We start from the raw sequence: 24,003 nt of genomic DNA on the forward strand, positions 1-24,003 counted from the left end.
AAAAAAACTAGCCGGGCGAGGTGGCGGGCGCCTGTGGTCCCAGCTACTCCGGAGGCTGAGGCAGGAGAATGGCGTAAACCCGGGAGGCGGAGCTTGCAGTGAGCTGAGATCCGGCCACTGCACTCCAGCCTGGGCGACAGAGCCAGACTCAGTCTCAAAAAAAAAAAAAAAAAAAAAAAAAAACTAACCCCTGGGACATTGACATTTTTTTCTCCAAGCCTGTTTCCATTCCTTAGTGGCACGTGGCAAATTGGATAGTGTTATTCAGGGGACAAGACAAATGATTTCTGCCTTTTGGACTCTCTCCGACTGTCAAACTAGAAAACTGTATCTAAAAACTGGAAAACCCACCCAATGAGGTTTCGCAAGAGCCTGAAAAAGACATAAGGCAGTGTCTACTAGGAGTGTGGTTGCTGAGCACTTCAGTGAGCACCTTGGGGCTGGGGGATGTGCCAGGTGATAGAACGACCTGACCTGACAGTTGAGTCAGACTTGTCCAGTCAGTTCTGCCCCACCCTGGGTTAGTTAACCTGAAAAGATTTGTTCAATTATTTCAAATTTATTTTTTTTTTTTTTATTGAGACAGGGTCTCCCTCTGTCGCCCAGGCTGGAGTGTGGTGGTACCATCATGGCTCACTGCAGCTTAGGCAGCCTAGACTGCCTGGGCTCAGCCTCTGGAGTAGCTGGGAGTACGCCACCATGCCCTACTAATTTTTGTGTCTTTTGTAGTGATGGGGTTTCCTCCTGTTGCCAGGCTGGTCTCGAAGTCCTGGGCTCAAGTGATCTCCTGCCTTGGCCTCCCAAAGTGCTAGGATTACAGGCATGGGCCACTGGACCCAGGCCCTATTCCATTTTCTAAAAACTTTTTTTCTTTTCTTTCTTTTTTTTTTTTTTTTTTTTGAGATAGAGTTTCACTATGTTGCCCAGGCTGGAGTGCAATGGCATGATCTCGGTTCACTGCAACCTCTGCCTCGCGGGTTCAAGCAGTTCTTCCTCAGCCTCCCGAATAGCTGGGATTACAAGAACGCATCGCAACGCCTGGCTAATTTTTGTGTTTTTAGTACAGACGGGGTTTCATCATGTTGGCCAGGCTGGTCTTGAACTCCTGACCTCAGGTCGTCCGCCCGCCTCAGCCTCCAAAAGTGCTGGGATTACAGGTGTGAGCCACTGCGTCCGGTCTTTTTCTTTTTTTTTTTGAAACAAGGTCTCGCTCTGTTACCCAGGAGTGCCGTGGTATGATCTTAGCTTACTGCAACCTCTGCCACCAGGGCTCAAGTGATCCTCCCACCTCAGCCTCCCAAGTAGCTGGGACTACAGGCGTGCGCCACCATACTTGGCTAATTTTTGTGTTTTTGGTGGAGACGGGGTTTCACCATGTCACCCAGGCTGGAGCATTTTTTAAAAACTTTTATTTATGGCCGGGCGCGGTGGCTCAAGCCTGTAATCCCAGCACTTTGGGAGGCCGAGACGGGCGGATCACGAGGTCAGGAGATCGAGACCATCCTGGCTAACACGGTGAAACCCCGTCTCTATTAAGAAATACAAAAAACTAGCCGGGCGAGGTGGCGGGCGCCTGTAGTCCCAGCTACTCGGGAGGCTGAGGCCGGAGAATGGCGTGAACCCGGGAGGCGGAGCTTGCAGTGAGCTGAGATCCGGCCACTGCAGTCCAGCCTGGGTGACAGAGCGAGACTCCGTCTCAAAAAAAAAAAAAAAAAAAAAAAACTTTTATTTACTTTTATTACCCCAGAGACCATGTAATAGGTTCATTAGGTCTTTTGTTGGATGATTTCAAATGGAATTTCAGGGCCTAGCAGTGGAAATACTACCAAGGAAAAATTTGGGGAAAACTCTTCCATTTTGGCTGCAGAAAAAATGAATATATTTTCACAAGAATGTGTGGTAGGTATCTGATTGAATTATAAAGCTTTACCAAAACTTTAGTTTCTTTTCTTTTTAGGCTGGAGAACTTGGGACAGTGGGTAAGTCTGGTCTGTTCCTGTTATCTGGACTTGGCAGATTAATGCAACATTCTGTGGGACTTTGCAATAGCTAAAGAACTTAAATACCATTTGTTTACTAAAGGCTTCATCATTATGGAAGTAGTAACTGATGTTTATTATCTGAAATGGATACTTGTGCTTTTCTTGTTGAGCTATAAAATAGAAGTGACTTACAATTTCCTTCCCTCATATAAACACTGAATTTGAGTGATTTTGATAGATTCATCACATGTGGGGTTTTGTTTGTTTTATTTTTGAAATCCATGTAAGGCATGGAAGGGTAAGCAAATAGCCTTGACTAGGGTAGAGAGGCTTGAGGCCAGTGACTCCAAGTGGAGGCCAATTTTCAGCCTGCAAAGAGACACTGTGTGCCCAGTTTAGTTGGTTCTTCCTGGGGAGCCTCCCCTGCAGGTGTCCTAGCCTGATCACTCCAGCAGTAGGAGGAGCCTTTTTTTTTTTTTTTTTTTTTTTTCTTTTTTGAGATGGAGTCTTGCTTTGTCTCCCAGGCTGTAGTGCAATGCTATGATCTCGGCTCACTGCAACCTTCGCCTCCCGGGTTCAAGTGATTCTCCTGCCTCAGCCTCCTGAGTAGCTGGGATTACTGGTGTGTGCCACCATGGCCAGCTAATTTTTGTATTTTTAGTAGAGACAGGGTTTCACCATGTTGGTCAGGCTGGTCTCAAACTCCTGACCTTGTGATCCACTGGCCTCGGCCTCCCAAAGTGCTGGGATTACAGGCATGAGCCACTGTGCCTGGCCTGGGAGGAGCCTTTTTTTTTTTTGAGATGGAGTTTCGCTCTTGTTGCCCAGGCTGGAGTGCAGTGGCGTGATCTCGGCTCACCACAACCTCCGCCTCCCAATTTCAAGCAATTCTCCTGCCTCAGCCTCCTGAGTAGCTGGGATTACAGGCATGTGCCACCATGGCCAGCTGATTTTGTATTTTTAGTAGAGACGGGATTTCTCCATGTTGGTCAGGCTGGTCTCGAACTCCTGACCTCAGGTGATCTGCCCGCCTTGGCCTCCCAGAGTGCTGGGATTACAGGCGTGAACCACCGTGCCCAGCCAAGGAGGCTTTTATACTAAGAGAAGCTGCAGAGCACTGGAAATCTGGGGATCTACAGGCAGAGGCAATTGGGGTGATGCCATGTCTGAGGTTGTATTTGTTATTGTTGTAGGGCTGTCACTAGACAGTCTTCAGGTAAGATAAATCTGAATTTAGCTAAGAAATGAGTTTATTCTAAAAGAGCACTACATAAGGGGAAGAGCACTAAGTATAAGATCTGAAAGCATCTTAAAGCTTGGGTGGAAAGTTGCTTTCAAGGTGAAGAGCAACCAACATTACAAAGGAAATGAGATGGAGACGGCAGGATGGAGGGTGAAAATCAGATTCTAGATCACAGAGTGTTTTACCCTGACTTAAGCCTGTTCATAGGATGAGTCATGAAAGAGGGGTTGTGTTTTGGCTCAGGCTGAGGGTGTGTCAAAAATCAGTGGCCTAGAAGAAAGAGCGAAACTTAAGTAATTTCCTTTCTTTTCTTTTCTTTTCTTCTTTTTTTTTTTTGAGACACGATTTCACTCTTGCTCAGACTGGAGTGCAGTGGTGCCATCACAGCTCACTGCAGCCTTGACCTCCCCAGGTTGAGGTGATTGTCACATCTCAGCCTTCTGGGTACCTGAGACTACAGGTATGCACCCCCATGCCCAGCTAATTTTTTTGTATTTTTTGCAGAGACAGGGTTTCACCATGTTGCCCAGGCTGGTCTTGAACTCCTGGGCTCAACCGATCCACCCACTTCAGCCTCCCAAAGTTCTGGAATTAGAGACGTGAGCCATCAGGCCTGGTTGCAAGTTTCCTTTGGAAGCATTTTGTTCAGAGTAATCAGTAGAGGCAAAAACTATTCAGCTAGTTATTTATAAGACAAAGAATGGGAATTTGGAGGGCCTTGTTACAGGTTAAAAAGGCAGGAGCCAGAATTGATGTCAGCGAAGGATGTTTCTCTGCACTGGGCTGCTTGTCCAGAACAGAAAGAACTGGGCATGGTAGTGGGGGTCAGGTAGTTTGAGGTGATTTTATATATATATATATATTTTTTTTTTTTTTTTTTTTTTTTTTTTGAGACGGAATCTCACTCTTTGGCCCAGGCTGGAGTACAATGGCGTGATCTTGGCTCACTGCAACCTCTGCCTTCCTGCAGCCTCCACCTCCTATGTTCAAGCTATTCTCCTGCCTCAGCCTCCTGAGTAGCTGGGATTACAGGTGCATGTGACCATGGCTGGCTAATTTTTCTGTTTTTAGTAGAGATGGGGTTTCATCATGTTGGCCAGGCTGGTCTCGAACTTCTGACCTCATGATCTGCCTACCTCAGCATCCCAAAGTGCTGGGATTATAGGTGTGAGCCACTGTGCCTGGCCTCTTAAATCATGCTTATTACCAGGATTACAGGGCTTATCCAGGATTACAGGGCTTATGTAAAATTGAACATTATCAGCTGCTTGGTTGTATATTCAGTGAGTTTTTTTAATCAGAGTAGAAATTGCACACATTAAAATGTCTTTGAGGGCTCACATAAGTCTCTTGCATTTAGGTATTCTTGACATACACTTTATAACAAACTGATAACCTTAAGCAACTTGTTGAACTGAGTTCTTCAACTTCTTGTAGCAAATTATTAAATCTGATAGTAGAGTTGTTGGTTTTATACACATTTGGTTAAAAGGGTGGTCCCTAGGGCTTGCATTTGGCCTCTACAGTAGGGTTCCTGTTGTGGAACTGAGCCCTCAATTTGTGGGGTCTGTGGAAATGTTAGATGGTGTCAGCATTGAATTATTGAACACCAGTTTTTGTCGGACAATCGGCTCGTGTTCAGCAAATGCTACATATTTGTTGTCAGAAGTAATGTTAGATAAAAGACGCCATGGATTAGAACCGTAACTCTGAATTTGTCATTGTTATTTATTATAGGTTCAGTATGTATTCACCCATAAACATCGTTTTGCTTCTTCAGTTTCTAGTTAGTTAATACTACCATTAATATGCCATCCATATAATGCTGAAAAGACAATCCTACTACAAGGTATCTACCCAAAGGAGTGGAAATCATTATGTCAAAAAGTTCCCTGCACTCATGTTTATTTCAGACTATTCACAATAGCAAACTTATAAAATCAGCCTAAGTGTCCATCAACAGAAGATTAAATAATGAAAATGTGATATATTCACACAGTGGAATACTATTTAGACATTAAAAAGAATGAAATTGTGTCTTTTGCAACAATATGGATGGAATGGGAGGCCATGATCTTAAGTGAAACAACTCAGACACAGAAAGACAAATACTGCCTGTTCTCATTTATAAGTGGTAATTAAAGAATGTGTGTAGGGCCAGGCACAATGGCTCACACTTGTAATCCCACCACTTTGGGAGGCCAAGGCAGGTGGGTCACGAGGTCAGGAGATCGAGACCATCTTTGCTAACATGGTGAAACCTCGTCTCTACTAAAAATACAAAAAAGTAGCCGGGTGTGGTGGCGGGCACCTGTAGTCCCATCTACTTGGGAGGCTGAGGCAGGAGAATCGCTTGAACCCGGGAGGCAGAGGCTGTAGTGAGCCGAGATCATGTCACTGCACTCCAGCCCAGGCGATAGAGTGAGATTCCTTCTCAAAAAAAAAGAATGTGTATATATGTGGACAAGTGAAGACTCATGGGGATGAGGGAGGTTATTTGGTGGATAATGGAGATTGCTCCAGGGATGGATGCACTGAAATGCCTGACTTTACAAGGCAATATATCAATATAGTAAAATTGCACCTGTACTCCATGAATATATATATCTAATTTATACATATATGTATGTATACATATATTATACATATGCATATATGTGTGTGTGTGTATATATGGAATGCACATTTTAGGGTACTACCCAAAACTTCTGAATTAGTAATTCTTGGAACTGGGCCCAATGAAATTTTTTTTTTTTTTCTTTTTGAGATAGCCTTACTCTGTTGCCCAGGCTGGAGTGCAATGGCGCGATCTTGGCTCACTGCAACCTCTGCCTCAGCCTCCTGAGTAGCTGGGACTACAGGTGTGCACCACCATGCCCGGCTGATTTTTGTATTTTTAGTAGAGACGGGTTTCACCGTGTTGGCCAGGCTGGTCTTGCCAGGTCGGGTTTTTTTTTTTTCTTTTGTATTTTTTGAGCTCTTTCACCCAGGCTGGAGTGCAGTGGCATGATCTCGGCTCACTGCAACCTCTGCCTCCTGGGTTTAAGCAATTCTCTGCCTCAGTCTCCCAAGCAGTTGGGATTACAGGTGCCTACCAGAACACCTGGCTAATTTTTGTATTTTTAGTAGAGACAGGGTTTCACCGTGTTGGCCGTGCTGGTCTCGAACTCCTGACTTCGTGATCCACCTGCCTCAGCCTCCCAAAGTGCTGGGATTACAGGCGTAAGCCACTGCGCCCGGCCTCCAGTGATCTGTTTTTTAACAAGCTCTTCAGATGATTCTCATGCACATAAAGTATGAGAACTAGTTCATCAGAGCCACCTGTTAAAATATAATGCAAAAAGATATAACTAAAATGTAAATATAATTAGTAACTAAATTGGGACACTAGGGAATATTGATTTCATTCAAAGACAGCAAGAAAGGATGAACAGACGGGGGGAAAACAGGAAAATTGTGCTGAAAAGATTTTTGTGTTCTTTATTTGCCTCCATCTGTTTGACACATGCTGTTACCTGAGGCTATGGTCATGCAGTTTACTCACACATTGCAGTGCTCGTAGGACTTGACTTTTGTTTGAGAAAGAGTTTTGCTCTTGTTGCCTAGGCTGGAGTGCAATGGTGCGATCTCGGCTCACCGCAACCTCCACCTTCTACATTCAAGCGATTCTCCTGCCTCAGCCTCCCTAGTAGCTGGGATTACAGGCGTCCGCCACCATGCCCGGCTAATTTTGTATTTTTAGTAGAGATGGGGTTTCTCCATGTTGGTGAGGCTGGTCTCGAACTCCTGACCTCAGGTGATCCGCCTGCCTCAGCCTCCCAAAGTGCTGGGATTACAGGCGTGAGCCACTGTGCCTGGCCAGGACTTGACTTTTAAGTTAATTTTTTGATGTTGTTGATAATGTTGTTTTTGCCTCTACACTCTAACAGTTCATGAGTTTTTTAACATGTGGGGGAACATTGCTGGGTTATGGATTATAGACAAACTTCAGTTTATTAGGACATCATAATAGCATGTGTGGATTAACTGTCTGACCAGACCGGGTGCTGTGGCTCACGCTTGTTATCCCAGCACTTTGGGAGACCTTGGTGGGTGGATCACCTGAGGTCAGGAGTTCGAGATTAGCCTGGCCAACGTGGTAAAACCCCATTTCTACTAAAAGCACAAAATATTATCCGGATGTGGTGGCGGGTGCCTGTAATCCCAGCTACTCAGAAGGCTGAGGCAGGAGAATTGCTTGGACCCCGGAGGCGGAGCTTGCAGTGAGCCGAGATCACGCCATTCCACTCCAGCCTGAGCAACAAGAGTGAAAATCTGTCTCAAACAAAAAGTTTTCTGACTATGTATGCATGTCTGTTTATACTTTTTTTTTTTTTTCCCGGGCTTAATTCACTTTATTTTTCTTGTATAAAAACCCTATGTTGTAGCCACAGCTGGAGCCTGGGTCCTCTGCACAGGGACTCTGATGTGGGTCTTAATGAGGTGGTCAGTGAATTCCTGATAGGGAGACTTGGCGAATACAGTCTCCTTTCAGAGGTCGGGAGTCAGGTAGCTGTAGGTCTTAGAGATGGCATCAAAGGTGGCCTTGGCAAAGTTGCCCAGGGTGGCAGTGCAGCCCCGGGCTGAGATGTGGCAGTCACTGATACCAGCCATCATGAGCAGCTTCTTGGGCACAGGTGCTGAGACGATGCTAGTGCCCCTGGGTGCAGGAATGAGGCGCACCAGCACAGAGCCACAGTGGCCTGTCACCTTGCAAGGGACGGTGTGGGGCTCGCCGATCTTGTTCCCCCAGTAGCCTCTGCGCATGGGGACAGTGGAGAGCTTGGCCAGGATGATGGCCCCGCGGATGGCAGTGGCCGCCTCCTTGGAGCACTTAACTCTGATACCGACATGGCCATTTTAGTCCCCGATGGCAACAAACACCTTGAACCTGGTGCGCTGGCTGGCATGGGTCTCCTTCTGCACTGGTGTAATCAAAATCTCATCCTTGAGAGAGGCCCCCAGGAAAAAGTCAATGATCTCACATTCCTTGATGGGCCGGGAGAAGAGATACATCTCCTCCAGGGACTAGATCTTCATGTCCTTGACCAGGCGGCCTAGCTTAGTAACGGGCATCCACTCCTTATCCTCGGCCTTGCCTCTGCGAGCTCTGCGGCCCCGGCCCCAGATGCCACTGCTGAAATCTCCGCGGAAGCCACCACGGTTCCCCATCCCAGGGCCTCTGGGCCCCCACGCTGCACCTGCATCATCAGCCATCTGGTTTTTTCTCAGAGTAGAAGCTATACCTTTTAATATTTATCTTTATGTTATCTCCATGTGATTATGTATTATCTCCATATGATTATATATTGTGTTTTTACTGGATTAGCATTCATGTTGTGGACTTTCATCTGTGAAATAATTCTCAGTCATTTAATTCATTTGCATAGTAAATGCAAATGTTTGCTTTGTTTCTCTCTTTGTTTTAGGCATACTTTATACACAAATCCTTTTTTACATGGAGGGGTTGGTAATATTTCCTTTCAGATGGTGGTTTATTTTTTATATTTATTTTATTTAGATGAATTCTTCCTAAATTTTTTATTTTTTTAGATAATGTCCAGCTCTGTCACCCAGGCTGGATTGCAGTGGCACAATCAGCTCACTGCAGCCTCAAACTCCTGGGCTCCCAAGTAGCTGAGACCATAGGCATGTGCCACCACACTTGGCTAATTTTTAAATTTTGTGTAGAGAGAGGGTCTGCCATGTTGCCTGGCTGGTCTCAAATTCCTGGCCTTGAGATCCTCTTGCCTTGGCCTCCCACAGTACTGGGATTATAGATGTGGGTCACTATGCCTGCCTCTTCTTAATGTAATTAGAGTTCAATTTGCCAGACTTCTCCTTTGGAAGCTACTTTATTTTCTTATATAAGAAGACTCTTATTAAATAAGAAAAACATTTTTCTGGCCAGGCACGTTGGCTCACGCCTGTAATCCCAGCACTTTGGGAGGCCGAGGAGGGCGGATCACGAGGTCAGGAGATCGAGACCATCCTGGCTAACACGGTGAAACCCTGTCTCTACTAAAAAATACAAAAGAATTAGCCGGGCGTGATGGTGGGTGCCTGTAGTCCCAGCTACTCGGGAGGCTGAGGCAGGAGAATGGCATGAACCTGGGAGGTGGAGCTTGCAGAGAGCCGAGATCACGCCACTGCACTCAAGCCTGGGTGGGTGACAGTGTGAGACTCTGTCTCAAAAAAAAAAAAAAGAAAAAAAAATTTCTGTTATTTTCAAAAGTGTGTTTTTGTCTTTCATAGGTGTTGTATGTTCGTCTAATTTAATCTTTAGGTCTGTCTCTTGAAACTGGCTATAAAGTTTATCTCTGCTCTGGTGTACCTCCAGGGATTTGGTTGTGGATGGTTACGTTGTGCCTTTCATGGGATACATTTGTTTACCAAAAATAAGGCCATTGAGGCAGATATAATTTGATAAAGTTTATTATAAACTAAATTTGAGGATCAACTTGAGAAGACACACCAGCAAATTTGGATGTGTTCCAAAATTGATTACAAGTTGGATGCCTTTATGAGAAAGTTTAGGAGAAACTGGGGGACTACTCATACCAGAATTGTCCTTTTCCTTGAAGGGTACAATATAGACGTTACGATCATTGCCTATAGATGACAGCTGACAGGCTAAAATGTTCTAAGTGGAAGACAATCAGCAAAACATGATTCAGAAACATATCAGTGTCTTTTTTGATGTTAATAGATCACGTTAATCATATCAACAGTTCGGAGAACTCACAATAAGATTTGAGGGACTCATGATAAGATCCTTTACTCACAGACAGGATGTAAGCCATTTAATTAGAAGACTCCTCGCCAGGCACGGTGTCTCATGCCTGTAATCCCAGCACTTTGGGAGGCCGAGGTGGGCGGATCACTTGAGGTCAGAAGTTCAAGACCAGCCTGACCAATATGGTGAAACTCCATCTCTACTAAAAAATAGAAAAATTAGCCGGGCGTGGTGGTGGACGCCTGTAATCCCAGCTGCTTGGGAGGCTGAGGCAGGAGAATAATTTGAACCTGGGAGGCGGAGGTAGCAGTGAGCCAAGATCGTTCTATTGCACTCCAGCCTGGGTGACAGAGCAAGACTCCGTCTCAAAAAAAAAAAAAGAAGAAGAAGAAGACGACGACTTCTCCAAGTGGGTTGATTTGGAAACCTGCCAAATGTGACCTGTAGGTTATCACTTCTTTATCTTGGCAGAGGGCTTAGTGCTTGTATATGAGACCAGTGACCTCATTCCTGTAGACTTCAAAGCCTAATGTGTGGTAGAGAAAGAGTCTACCTCTCTTAGTCACTTAGGACTGCTATACCAGATTGCCATAAACTGCATGCCTTAGACAACAAACATTCATTTCTCAAAGATGTAGAGGCTGGAAGTCCAATATCAAGCAGATGAGGCCTCTGGAAAGGGCCTGCTACCTGGTTTGAAGATGGCAGTCTAACCCTTATGTCCTCATATGGTGGAGATATGTCTGTAATATCTGTCTAGTTTTGGTATTAGGGCAATGTTGCCCTTATAAAATGGAATAGAAAGTGTTTCCTCTGCTTCTCTTTTCTGGAAGAGATTGTAGAGAATTGGTATCATTTCTTCCATAAATGCTTGCCAGAATGCAGTGAAATTCTGACCTGTTTGCTTTTTTCTGGGACATTTATTTTTTATTAATATCTTCAATAGATACAGGCCTATTCATATTACTTAGGTCGCCTTTTGTGAGTTTTGGTAGTGTCTTTCAAGGTCCATTCCATGTAATTTTATCAAATATGTGGGTACTTAGTTGTTCCTAATAGTCCTTTATGGTCCTTTTACTGTCCATGGGATTAGTAGTGATGGCTCCTTTTTTTTCTGAGTTAACTTGGCTATGGGCTTATGAATTTTAATGATGTTTCCAAAGAACCATCTGTTGGTTTGTTGGTGTTTTCTACTGATTTCTTCATTGCTATTTCGTTATATCTCTTCCCATTGTTACTTTCATCTGTTTGATTTACATTAATCTTGTCATTTTTCTCTAGTTTCCTAAAATGGAAGGTTAGGGTATTGATTTTAAACCTTTACTTTCTAGGAAATGCACTCAATTCTTTAAATTTCCCTCAAAGCACTGCCTTTACTCCATTCCAAAGATTTTGCTAAGATATACTCTTTTTCATCAACATTGCAATATTTACATTTTGCTTGACAATTCTCTTTGAAGTTTGTGTAGTTGAGAAGTTTGTGGCTTCAATCTCCACTTTGTTGAGGTTTTTCAACTATGCTTCTGTTACTAATTTTTACATTAATTCTAATATGATTTGATCACATACTTTAAAAAAATTTATTCAAGTGTGTTTTATGGCTGATAATATTGTTCATCTTGGTGAATATTTCACCAAGGCTTGAGAAGAATGTGTATGCTGTTGTTGAATGAATGATTCTATAAATATGTTTCAATTAAACCCAGTTGATTGATAGTGCTGTTGAATTCAGCTGTATCATTCGTGATTTTCTGCAGAGCTGATCTGTCAATTATTGATAGAGGTGAGTTGTTTTTAGTTGTTTTCCCCCAACTATAATCCTAGGTTTGTGTATTTTGCCTTGCGGTTTTATATGTTTTTGCATTATATATTTTGATGCTCTGTTTTATGGGCATAGATGTTAAGGATTATTATGTCGTATAGGATTGACTTCTTTATCATTATGAAATCTCTCTAACCCTTGTAGTTTTTAAAAATCTAAAACCTGATTTGTCTGAATGTAATATAGCTCTTCTAATTTCTCTTGATCAGGGCTAGTATGGCATGTATTTCTTCATACCTGTATATTTAATGTATCTGTGTCTTTCTGTTTAAAATGCTTTTCAAAAATACAGTTTGGGGCCTTATTTTTTATTTCACTCTGCCAGTCTCTCTTTTTTACTGGTGAATATAGATAAGACACATTTAAGTGGCAGTTGACATAACTGGATTCAGATAGACATATATATTACTGTTTTCTATTTGTTGTTCTCTTTTTTTTTTAACTTCTCTTTTTCTACCCTTTTTCCTTGTAGCTGAGCATTCTATGTGATTTCATTTTCTGTATTATTTATCTATATAGTCTACTTTTTCTTAGATTCTATTAGTGAATTCCCCAGAGTTTGTGGGGAATTCACTAATAGACCACAACTAATGGACCTTCAATTTCAAGTAACACTATACTGGCTTCAGGAATAGTGCTGGTATAATAGACAGTTCCAAAGTATGATAGACTGTTCTTCCTCCCATCACATTTAACATGACTGTCATTCATTAGTTCAACTGGGAGCTATAAACCACTGAATACATTGTTGATATTATTATTATTAGTTTCTTTTGAGATGGAGTCTCACTCTATTGCCCAGGCTGGAGTACAATGGTGCGATCGCAGCTCACTGCAACCTCCACCTCCTGGGTTCAAGCAATTCTCCTGCCTCAGCCTCCCAAGTAGCTGGGATTATAGGTGTGCACCACCACACCCAGCTAATTTGATATTATTATTTTGAACAAACCTGTATCTATTAGATCAGATGGGTATAAGAAGAGTAAATGATTTTTTGTGCCTTCATTTAGTTATTTCCTAACACTCTTCATATATATGTGTGTGTACACACACACATACACACACACACACAAAATCTGAATTTCTAACCCATATCATTTTTTTCTCTCTGATGAACTTCTTTTAACATTACTGGCAAGGCAGGTATACCAGTCACACATTCCTTCCATTTCATTCCCCTTCTTGTTTTTTTTTTTTTTCCTCAGACCAGGTAATTCCAATTGTTTTATCTTCATTTTAGTTTTTTTTCCCCCACTGGTTGCTCACATCTGATATTTTCATTTAAGTTGTATCTTGCAGTTGCAGAAATTCTATATGGCTCAATTTTTAATATATTTTGGTATTATTTTATCCCTACATCAATTTTCTGGTTTTCTCTTAGTTCTTTATCATTGTCTTTACCAAGTTGAATGTATTTAAGACAGTTGCTTTACAGTTTTTATTCAGTAAATCCAGTGTTTGAGATTTCTCAGAGATGATTTATCTCAAATTGTTTCTATTAATAAGCCATATTTTCGTGTTTCTCTGTTTTATTTATTTCTCTCTTTTTTTTTTTTGGTATTGAAAAGGAGACATTTGAATGTTATAATTGGGTAACTCTGGAAATCAGATTGTTTCCCCTTAATTGTTTGGTATTCTTGCTTGAAGGCTGAAATTATTCATTTCTTTTTCTTTTTTAAAATGGAGACAGAGTCTCACTATGTTGCCCAGCCTAGTCTGAAACTCCTGGCCTCAAGTGATCCTCCTGCCTCAGCCTCCCAAAGTTCTGGGATAACAGGCTTGAGCCACTGCACCTGGCCTATTCATTTGTTTAGTAACATTTTCAAATAATGTTTGCAGAGAGTGTATTTTCTACTGGGTGTAGACACTGAAGTCTCTGTTCTTTTTCTTCTATTCATCCAGTGTTCTGACAGAGATTTCCTGAATGTTAGAAGCTAAAAGTAAAAAAGATGAAACAAATGAAAACCTGACCTCTTCCAGTCCTCATGGATAGCTCTCTGCTGGGGTATTCTTTGAGCACTTAGCCAGAGCATTTACTACTTTAGCCTTCTGTTTCTGTTTAACTAAATCTGGATGTTAGCCAGAGCTGAAAAAGAGGATCCCCACCTGTCTTTTATGAAAATATGTTGTTTTCTGTGCCTGCATGGGGCTTTCTCCATTACCCAGTATATCTGGGTGCTTTTGAATATGTTTATTTGTAAAGAAAAATTATACTCTAGCCTTTTTTCCTGGGACTTAGATGGTCTAATACATTTTTTTTTTTTCCTTGAGACAGTGTCACTCTTTCACTCAGACTGGAGTACAGTGGCACAGTCTTGGCTCACTGCAGCCTCAACCTCCCAGGCTCAAGCAATCCTCCTACTTTAGCCTCCTGAGTAGCTGGGACTACAGGCATGTGCCACCATACCCAGCTAATTTTGTTTATTTTTTGCAGAGATGAGGTCTCCTATGTTGCCCAGGCTAGTCTTAAACTCCCTGCATTTAAGCAATCCTACCCGCTTGGTGCTAAGAGCAGCTCGGTCATGGAGACCCTAACCCAGCAGCACTGGAGGAATTAAAGACACACACACAGAAATACAGAGTGTGGAGTGGGAAATGAGGGGACTGACAGCCTTCAGAGCTGAGAGCCACGAATTGAGTTTTTACCCACATATTTATTGACAATAAGCCATTGATAAGCATTGTTTCTATAGATTATAGATTAACTAAAAGCTTTCCTTACAGGAAACAAAGGGATAGGCTCTGGCTAGTTATCTGCAACAGGAACATGTCCTTAAGGCACACATTGCTCATGCTATTGTTTGTGGTTCAGGAATGCCTTAAGCGATTTTCTGCCCTGGGTGGGCCAGGTGTTCCTTGCCCTTATTCCAGTAAACCAACAACCTTCAGTGTTGGCGTCATAGCCATCACGAGCATGTCACAGTGCTGCAGAGACTTTGTTTATGGCCAGTTTTGGGGGCCTGTTTAAGGCCGATTTGGGGGCCTGTTCCCAACATTTCCCCCTTTTTGTTTTTGCAAGATGATAAAAGCAAAGGCAGCTTTATCACGGTGAGCTACTTCTCACAGGAGTCAGGACCTGCATCTGCAAACTATACAAAGACAAACAACACAAATTAAAAGCACAGTCATCATTGAAATCACAGAGACTCCAAGTGTTTCTATCCATTTTAATGGGTTAATAGCTGCTAATCTGTCTGCAGCTACTTCAAGCACTCCAGTTCCTGGCACTAAGGTCAGGTGTGCCTGGGATGCTTTAAATAGTTGTTTTTTAATTTTGCAATATCCAAAGACAAGTTTGTAGAGTGTCCTTCTAGATGCTTTTTTATTCTTTCCCACATTTTGGTCTTATTAAGAGCCATTAATAGTTTCCACAAATCCTTATGTTTAGCTCCTACAGTGGGCCATATTATTTGAGGTTGAGGTGCCACTATACCACCATGTCTCCAGATAATAGGAACTCTTGCCATATTTCTTACCATTTCTACCATCTGACCATTTTGTTCAGACCAGCTGAACATAGTGTGGCTGTGGCATGCAGACTGAGAGGTGCAATTCAAGCTAAACATCCCCTTAGGGGACCAATCAATAATGATTCCATAGGAATTGTTGTGCAGCACCTTTGCGTGTTTTGCAATGCAATCTTCCCAAACAAGTACGTTTATTATTTCTGGCCAGGTTCAATTCTGTTTACAAATAGGTTTTTGAGGGTGGTATGCCTCAATTATAGGAGCAGATTTATTATGGTAAATACTGAGACCAGAAAGCATGTGTAACTGTGTCATACAGTGATTACATCCAGGCATTATTGCCATCCAAGATTGATAAATATGCCCAATAAGTATAATTATTCTGTCAGCCCTTGTTCAAGGAATACTCATGGCACTGGCGATCACTGCTATCACAGCTATCATTAAATTACTCATTGTGACTGGTTGTCCCGCTTTTCTCAGGTGTTTTTTGCCATCTGTGGACAGCTTCTTGATCTGTCCCCAGGTAAGTGGCTGTGTTTGATGGGTGTTGCTCGTGACAGTTGGGGTTCTCCTCAGCGTCAATCTCGACGTGGCTGCAACTGGGGGGGTTCTTGGGTTCCTCCCAGAATCTCTTCTTCAGCATCTGGCTCATGATAAGGTTTCAAGTGTCCTGATGGTGTCCAAATCGGCTGTTGATTCGGTCCTGGAGAAATACAAGCATAACCTCTACCCCAAGTTATTATTTTATCTATTTCCCAACTTTTTGTTATCAGATCTCTCCAACAAGCCAGTTGTTCTGCTTCTGTCTTTGCAGCTGGTTTCTGTAGATGCTGTTCAGCTGCTGATAGCATCTGGCCTTTAGGCAGGTTAAAAAAATTTAAAGTCAATAATGCTAGATTCGGTTGCATATGGGGTGTCCTGTAGTCCCTGTTTCCCCCTTTTTGCTTTTGCAACTGCTTCAGGGAGAGATTCATTCTTTCCACTATGGCTCGTCCTTGAGAATTATTTGGGATGCCAGTAATGTGTTTAGTATTCCATATGGAGAAAAATATAGCTAGAGCTTGGTTAGTATAGCCTGGGGCATTATCTGTTTTAATAGAAGCTGGAATGCCCATCACTGAAAAACACTGCAAAAGGTGGCATTTAACACAGGCAGAAGACTTCCCTGATTGGCATGTAGCCCAGACAAAGTGAGAAAAGGTATCTACACATACATGCACATGAGTTAGTCTCCCAAACAAGGGAACATGTGTGACGTCCATTTGCCAAAGATAATTATGTTTCAATCCTCAAGGATTAACTCCTCCTGTAAAAGATGAGGAATGCACCACTTGGCAAGCTAGGCATCGCTGGATAATAGCTTTAGCTTCTTTCCAGGTAATGCTGTATCTATGTTTGAGACCAAAGGCATTAACATGGGTTAAATTGTGAAAGTGTCTAGCATTAGATATTGCAGTAGCAACTAGGCGATCAGCCATTTGTTTCCCTTCAGTTAAAGGCCCTGAAAGAGGTATATGAGCCCTAATATGAGTAATGTAAAAAGGGTGCATTCTACTCCAAACTGCTGTTTGCAGTTGGCTAAATAAAGTCATCAGTTGTTCATCTGTATAAAATCGTAACTGAGCATTTTCAACTAACTGTATAGAATGAACCACATATGAAAAATCAGAAATCACATTAATAGGCATATTAAAAGCAGTCAATACCTAAATTACAGCTACAAGCTTGGCTTTTTGAGCTGAAGTATACAGCATCTGAAAACTACCTTTCGAGCCGGAATAAGAAGCTTTACCATCACTAGACCCATCTGTAAAAACATTCTCAGCACCTTCAGTTGGTTTAAATTTAGTTATTTTGTGGAGAATTCAATTAGTTAATTTTAAAAGCGGAAACAGTTTTATTTTAGGAAAATGATTATCGAGAATACCCACAAAGTCAGCTAAATGGGTTTGCCAAATGAGACGATTTACAAAAGCTTGCTGTATTTGTGCCTTCGTGAGAGGGATAATAATTTTTCCAGGATCATATCCATGTAATTTAACAATCTGAGTTCTCCCATTTCCTATCATAGTAGTGATTTGATCCAAATAAGGAGTCAGATTCCGCGAATTAGTATGTGGAAGGAAAAGCCACTCTACAAGATCTTGCTCTTGAACAATAACACCAGCAGGTGAATGCTAAGTTGAAAAACTTAGCAAATCTAGAGTCTTCTCTGGATCTATTCTATTTATTTGAGTCTTATGCACTTGCTTCTCAATTAGCTGTAACTCTGCCTCAGCCTCCTTTGTTAATTGTCAAGGGCTAGTGAGACTAGTATATCTCCTCTTAGGATAGAAAATAGATTACTCATGGCATAAGTAGGAATGCCTAGAGTAGGTCATGTCCAATTAAGGTCCCCTAGTAATTTTTGAAAGTCATTTAATGTTTTCAATTGATCCCTATGTATGGTTACTTTTTGTGGCACTATTGTTGTGTCATTTACTAAGGTCCCCAAGTAGGAGTAAGGAGTAGTAGTCTGAATTTGTCAGGAGCTATAATTAAACCAGCATAGAGAAATCGAATTTTGCAAGTGATCATAACATTGGAGTAGTATTTCTCAAGTGGAGGCAGCACAAAGTATATCATCCATATAATGAATAATGTAACACTGAAATTTTTTTACAAGTAGGTTTCATTGCTCACCCTACATACTTCTGGCAAATTGTTGGACTGTGTAACATGCCTTATGGCAACACTTTCCAATTAAAATTCTTAGCAGGCTGCAGGTTGTTTACTGCAGGAATTGTAAATGCAAACTGTTCACAGTCTTGCTCAGCTAAGGGTATAGTAAAGAAACAGTCTTTTAAATCTATGACTATTAAAGTCCAATTTTTTGGGATCATATCAGGAGAAGGCAGTCCTGGCTGCAATGTCCCCATAGGTTGTATAACTGAATTAATGGCTCTTAAGTCAGTTAACATTCTCCGTTTACCTGATTTTTTTTCTTGATTACGAAAACTGGAGAATTCCAAGGGGAAAATGTTGGAGCTATGTGTCCTTTTTCTAATTGTTCAGTAACTAGGTCCTCTAAAGCCTCCGGTTTCTCTTTACTTAGCGGCCATTGTTCTATCCCAATTGGCTTATCTGTTATCCATTTTAAAGGTATAGGTTCTGGAGGCTTAACAATGGCCACCATCAAAAATGGTATCCTAAACCTTGGCGGGAACTTTGTCTTTCCCTTGAAGCAGTTACTTCAAACCTTGCAAATTTTTTCCTAGTCCCATACCAGGGACATACCCCATTTCATGCACCATATGTTGACTTTGAGGGCTGTGTAATTACTCTGGAATTAGAACTTATGCTCCCCATTGTTGTAATAAATCTCTTCCCCATAAATTTATAGGTACAGAAGTTATAATTGGTTGAGTAGTCCCAGGTGGTCCATAGGGCCCTTCACAATGCAAAATATAACTACTTTGATATACTTCAGGGGCTTACCAACTCCAACTATGTTAAATTGAGGAGTTTGGAACAGGGCCCTGGACGGGCCCCTCATGAAGTTTCCCGAAATCGGGTTCCCATCTTTATCAAACTTAGAGTGACACTGATTAGCCCAGTGTTTTCCTTTTCTGCATTTTGGACATATTGCAGGCTCAGCAGTTTTCTTTTTTTTCTCAACTGGCGGCCTGACTTGCTGATTTTTTTCTACGTTCTTTTTTAGTATGATCATTCTTCCCACAGTTAAAACAAGCTCCAGGAAATGGAGTATTTCCTTTACCCACTTTCAGTCCTTCTGTGGCTTGTGCCAACAAAGTAGCTTTAACAGGGAACTGCCAAGCCTCTATATCACCCTTTCGTCTGGCTTGCTGAATTCCTGCCTGAATAGAACTGAGAGTGGTTGCTCAAGGTGCTGCCTGAACAGTCACTGGGGCAACTACTTTTCGCCCAGTGTCCTCAAAAAAAAAGAAAGATCTGGAGGGTCAGGCCACTGTTTTTCTTCAAAATAATGAGGGGGTGCAGAAGGGTAGGAATGAACCTCTTCTTCCTTTGCCACTTTAGCTTTAGCTGGCAAACAAACTTGCTCTGTCACCTCTTCTGTTACTTCATTATACTCTCATTCCTCCTCATCATCAGTGTGGAAAGGTTCCAAGGTGGAACAAACCAGAGCTCACACTTGTCCCATTGTTACCCTGATGCTTCCGAGCTTCCCTTCTTACTCACCATGGGGATTGCTTAAGAGTACTCGGGTGTCCTCCAGCTTAGTTACACATTCTCCAACCATCGCTTTGTTGACCCTTTGACCTGGGTTCAAGCCCCACGTATGGGCATCACTTGCCGAGACCAGCTCGGTCGTGGAGACCCTAACCTGGCGGCACTAGAGGAATTAAAGACACACACACAGAAATATACAGTGTGGAATGGGAAATCAGGGACCTGGCAGCCTTCAGAGCTGAGAGCCACGAACAGAGTTTTACCCACATATTTATTGACAATAAGCCAGTGATAAGCATTGTTTCTATAGATTATAGATTAACAGCCTTCCTTACGGGAAACAAAGGGATGGGCACTGGCTAGTTATCTGCAGCAGGAACATGTCCTTAAGGCACACATCGCTCATGCTATTGTTTGTGGTTCAGGAACACCTTAAGTGGTTTTCTGCCCTGGGTGGGCCAGGTGCTCCTTGCCCTCATTCTGGTAAACCAACAACCTTCAACATGGGCATCATAGCTATCATGAGTATGTCACAGTGCTGCAGAGATTTTGTTTATGGCCAGTTTTGGGGGCCTGTTTATGTCCAGATTTGGGGGCCTGTTCCCAACACCTTGGCCTCCGAAAGTGCTGGGATTACAGGTGAGAGCCATCACATCTGGCCTTCTAATGTATGTCTTAGTGTGTCCCAGGTGGTTGTACGCTTTTTGTGTATTTTGCAACATTTTAAAGTAGTTCCTGCCCAGTTTGACTCTGATTGGATTGCATTGTAGATGAAATAGAAAAGAGAGTCTTGTTTCAGACCTTTGGATAGTCCCCAGACTGAATAAAAAATACAAAGGCAATAATTTGGAAATAAAATATGATCTGTACTCTCTGTGGTGATTAGAGTTCTACCATGGGAACTCTGACTGCTATCTTCAAGACTGGCAATGAGGTGGGCAGAGATGGGGCCAAAGAAAAAAACAATACAAGGCTTTCCTATCATTTTTTACTTTCCTGTTTATGTATCTTTTTCTCACTGTCAATAGGATGGGATGTGGAAAATTATAGTTTTAAATCCTCTGTTTTTGTATAGCTGTCTACTTTCTTGATGAGAAGGGTTTTTTTAAAAAGTATTTTTAGACATTTATGACTTCTATAAAAATGGTTTATGTAATGTTATTATTAAATGTCTGCTGTTTATGGAATATAATTGATATTCATGAAAGCTGACACTGAACTCTGTCTAAGAACATTTGCAGCCTGTCCCCTTCTTTTCTTTCTCCTTTGACATTACCCAATAAAAAGTTTAAAATTTTTCTGTTTAGTTGGTAAAATCTCTTTTATTAGTCTTTTGTTATACTTAACTACATTTTATCTACAGGGAACCAGTCACCAGCTTCCAAAATATTCTCTCCATGTAATCACATAGGATAGGCTAAATCCCCCAAGTAAGAAATAGAAAAATAATGAAACAACAACAAAAAAAAACATATGAAATATCACCTACCAGAGTTGCTCATTAGGGACCCAGTGCCTAGAGTGTTTCTTTGTGTCTGTCTTAGTCTATAAGACTGTTTTTTTTGTTACTTATAACAGGATACCAGAACTGGGGTAATCTGTAAGAAATGATATTTATGTTTTGCAATTCTGGAAGCTGGGAAGACCAAGTAAGGTCAAAGTGGGCATCTGGTGGGAACCTTCTTGCTGATGGGGACTCTGTCCCTGGATGGCACAGGGCATTACATGGTGAGGGGGCTGAGTGTCTAGCTGAGGTATCTTCCTCTTCTCGTAAGGACACCAGAACCTCATCTGTGATAACCCATTTATTAATTAAGCCATTCATACATGAGTGGATTAATCCATCCATGTGTTCCAAACCCTCAAAACCCACTTACCTCTTAAAGCACTACCTTTCAGTACTGCCACATTGGAGATTCAGTTTCAGCATGCATTTTGGAGGGGAAAACATTCAAACATAGCAGTGGCTGATTGGGTATGCTTCCTCTGCTGAGGAGGTAATACAATTTCAAACTCTCAGAGGGAAGTTAGGAGTTAAGCAGAACCATAATTTTTACACAAATAGTTTAGCCACACTCCACCCCTGTTGTTAGTTATGCTCATGGGACCCTCCCCTAAATACATTGTCTAGACCCCATGAAAGGTTCAACATTGTGAACAAGCAGTTGTAAGGATATGCAGTCTCAGGACTGCTAATTGTAACTCTCTTTTGCACAGTAGGTCGTAGGACTTTGTCACGACAAGAACTACAGGCCCACTGTAGAAACAGACATTAGGAGTAATCCAGGCAATAAGATTCATTTGCATAATTCACCAATAAGAGACATGTTCCTGTTCAACTGTTATTTTAGCAAGCACAATTCCAGCATCAGACCGTGAGTGTGGACACAGAATAAGAGTGGATTTACCATGTCATTGAATAAATGCTTGGAAACCACAGCATCATGGGAAGTTTATGAAGTGAGTATAGGTTCTCAGTACTGTGAGTTTCAACCTTCCTTTTCTGGACATATGGGATGTTTCAGGACTCAGTGGCCTTTGAGGATGTGGCTGTGAACTTCACCCATGAGGAGTGGGCTTTGCTGGGTCCATCACAGAAGAATCTCTACAGAGATGTGATGCGGGAAACCATTAGGAACCTGAACTGTGTAGGTATGGATGACATCATGTCTTCATTTAGTCAATTAGAGACGTTTGTTTTTTGCGGTCATCAGTGCTGTTCAGTGATTTGAAATACGGAAAACGGATACAGTTCACCCTTGAACAACACAGGGTTAAGAAGTGCCAGGCCCCAGCCAGTTGTATGTCCTCATATAATCTTTTGTCTGCCACAGCTTAGCCTATTTTGACTGGCAGCCTTATCAGTCATACAAACAAGTGACGAGCACAGATATGTCACATGTATTGCATACTGTATTCTCAGAATAAAGTAAGTTAGAGAAAGTAAATTTTTTTTTCTTTTTTGTTTTTTGAGATGGCATCTTGCTCTGTCACCCAGACTGGAGTGCAGTGGCACGATCTTGGCTTACTGCAAGCTCCGCCTCCCCGGTTCATGCCATTCTCCTGCCTCAGCCTCCCCAGTAGCTGGGACTACAGGCGCCAGTCACCACGTCCGGCTAATTTTTTGTATTTTTAGTAGAGATGGGGTTTCACCATGTTAGCCAGGATGGTCTCGATCTCCTGACCTCATGATCCGCCCATCTTGGCCTCCCAAAGTGCTGGGATTACAGGTGTGAGCCACCATTCCTGGCCTAGGGAAAGTAATTGTTAATAAAAAAATCTCAAGGAAGAAAAAAACTATATTTACTCTGCATTAAGTTGAAGTGGATCATCATGAAGGTTTTCATCCTCATCTTCACATTGAGTAGGCTAAGTAAGAAGAGGGTTTTGTCTTGCTGTCTCAGCGGTAGCAGAGACTGAAGAACATTTATATATAAATGGACTTGTGCAGTTCAAACCTGTGTTGTTCAGGAGTCAACTATAGTTCAATGAATGAATCATGCATGATTGCAGTGTACATAAAATCTTAACAGTTTTTGTGTCATTTTGTAATAATTTATAGTGAATTTTCTGGATCTCTCTTTTAGGAATGAAATGGGAAAACCAGAACATTGATGATCAGTACCAAAATCTCAGGAGAAATCCAAGGTAATTTGTACTTATAAGAGACAGGTGATGTCCCTGTAATGTTTCTGAGAATGACAAGCACTTTTTAAAAGAAGTAAAGATTATGAACAAGCCCAGCTTAAATTTATTTATTCTTAGAAAAATTTCTCTATAAAAATGTATTATTAAATGTGACATAAATATATTATTAAATGTGACATAGCTATTCAGTGTTTGCAAAGTAGTTCCCATGGAAACAATATTAAGATTTCCCATAAGAAGCTGGGTATGGTAACTCATGCCCGCAATCCCAGCACTTTGGGAGGCTGAGACAGGAGGATCACTTGAGCTTGGGAGTTGGAGGCTGCAGTGATCTGTGATGGCACTGGTGCACTCTAATGTAAGTGACAGAGCAAGACCCTGTCTTAAAACAAAAAACAAAAAACGAAAGGCCGGGAGTAGTGGCTTATGCCTGTAATCCCAGCACTTTGGGAGGCCGAGGCAGGTGGATCATGAGATCAGGAGATCAAGACCAACCTCGCCAACATGGTGAAACCCCGTCTCTACTAAAAATACACAAAAATTATCTGGGTGTGTTGGCGCATGCCTGTAGTCCCAGCTACTTGGGAGGCTGAGGCAGGAGAATCACTTGAACCCGGGAGGCGGAGGTTGCAGTGAGCCAAGATAGTGCCAACTGCACTCCAGCCTGGTGACAGGGAGTCTCCGTCTCAAAAAAAAGAATCCCCATGTGCATATCATCATCTTGAAAATAGCTGGGATTGAGTTATCTTGCACAACATTCAGTCCATTCACATTCAAGCAGGGCATGAAGCTTATAGCTTGCCTGATAACGTTAAAAATGTAAATCTAATACCTGTTGATACATATAAATTCAATAATAAACCTTTAGTAAT

General features: G+C 42.0%; 1 protein-coding gene across 11 annotated transcripts in view; it reads left to right on the forward strand.

Annotated features, from left to right (window-relative positions):
* The window catches only part of ZNF44 (zinc finger protein 44), a 53,152-nt gene that overhangs the window by 3,456 nt on the left and 25,693 nt on the right, over nucleotides 1–24,003 (forward strand). For 5 of the 11 annotated variants that reach the window (XR_001897621.3, XM_017952237.3, XM_017952236.3 and 2 more), the window contains exons 1-2: nucleotides 19,872–22,135; nucleotides 23,071–23,131. The exons of 1 other annotated variant lie outside the window; for it this stretch is intronic. Coding sequence is in view for 8 of the 10 variants with exons in the window: in XM_017952237.3 (XP_017807726.1) it covers nucleotides 22,000–22,135; nucleotides 23,071–23,131 (197 nt within the window). In the remaining 2 variants the exon portion in view is untranslated. Of the gene's footprint in view, nucleotides 1–1,957; nucleotides 1,980–19,871; nucleotides 22,136–23,070; nucleotides 23,135–24,003 lie in introns of those variants that run through there. 5 more of the 11 variants (XM_009193580.3, XM_017952234.3, XM_009193579.4 and 2 more) reach the window with 5 other exon arrangements.

This window comes from Papio anubis, chromosome 20, assembly GCF_008728515.1.
Source record: "Papio anubis isolate 15944 chromosome 20, Panubis1.0, whole genome shotgun sequence".
NCBI classification, from domain to species: domain Eukaryota; kingdom Metazoa; phylum Chordata; class Mammalia; order Primates; family Cercopithecidae; genus Papio; species Papio anubis.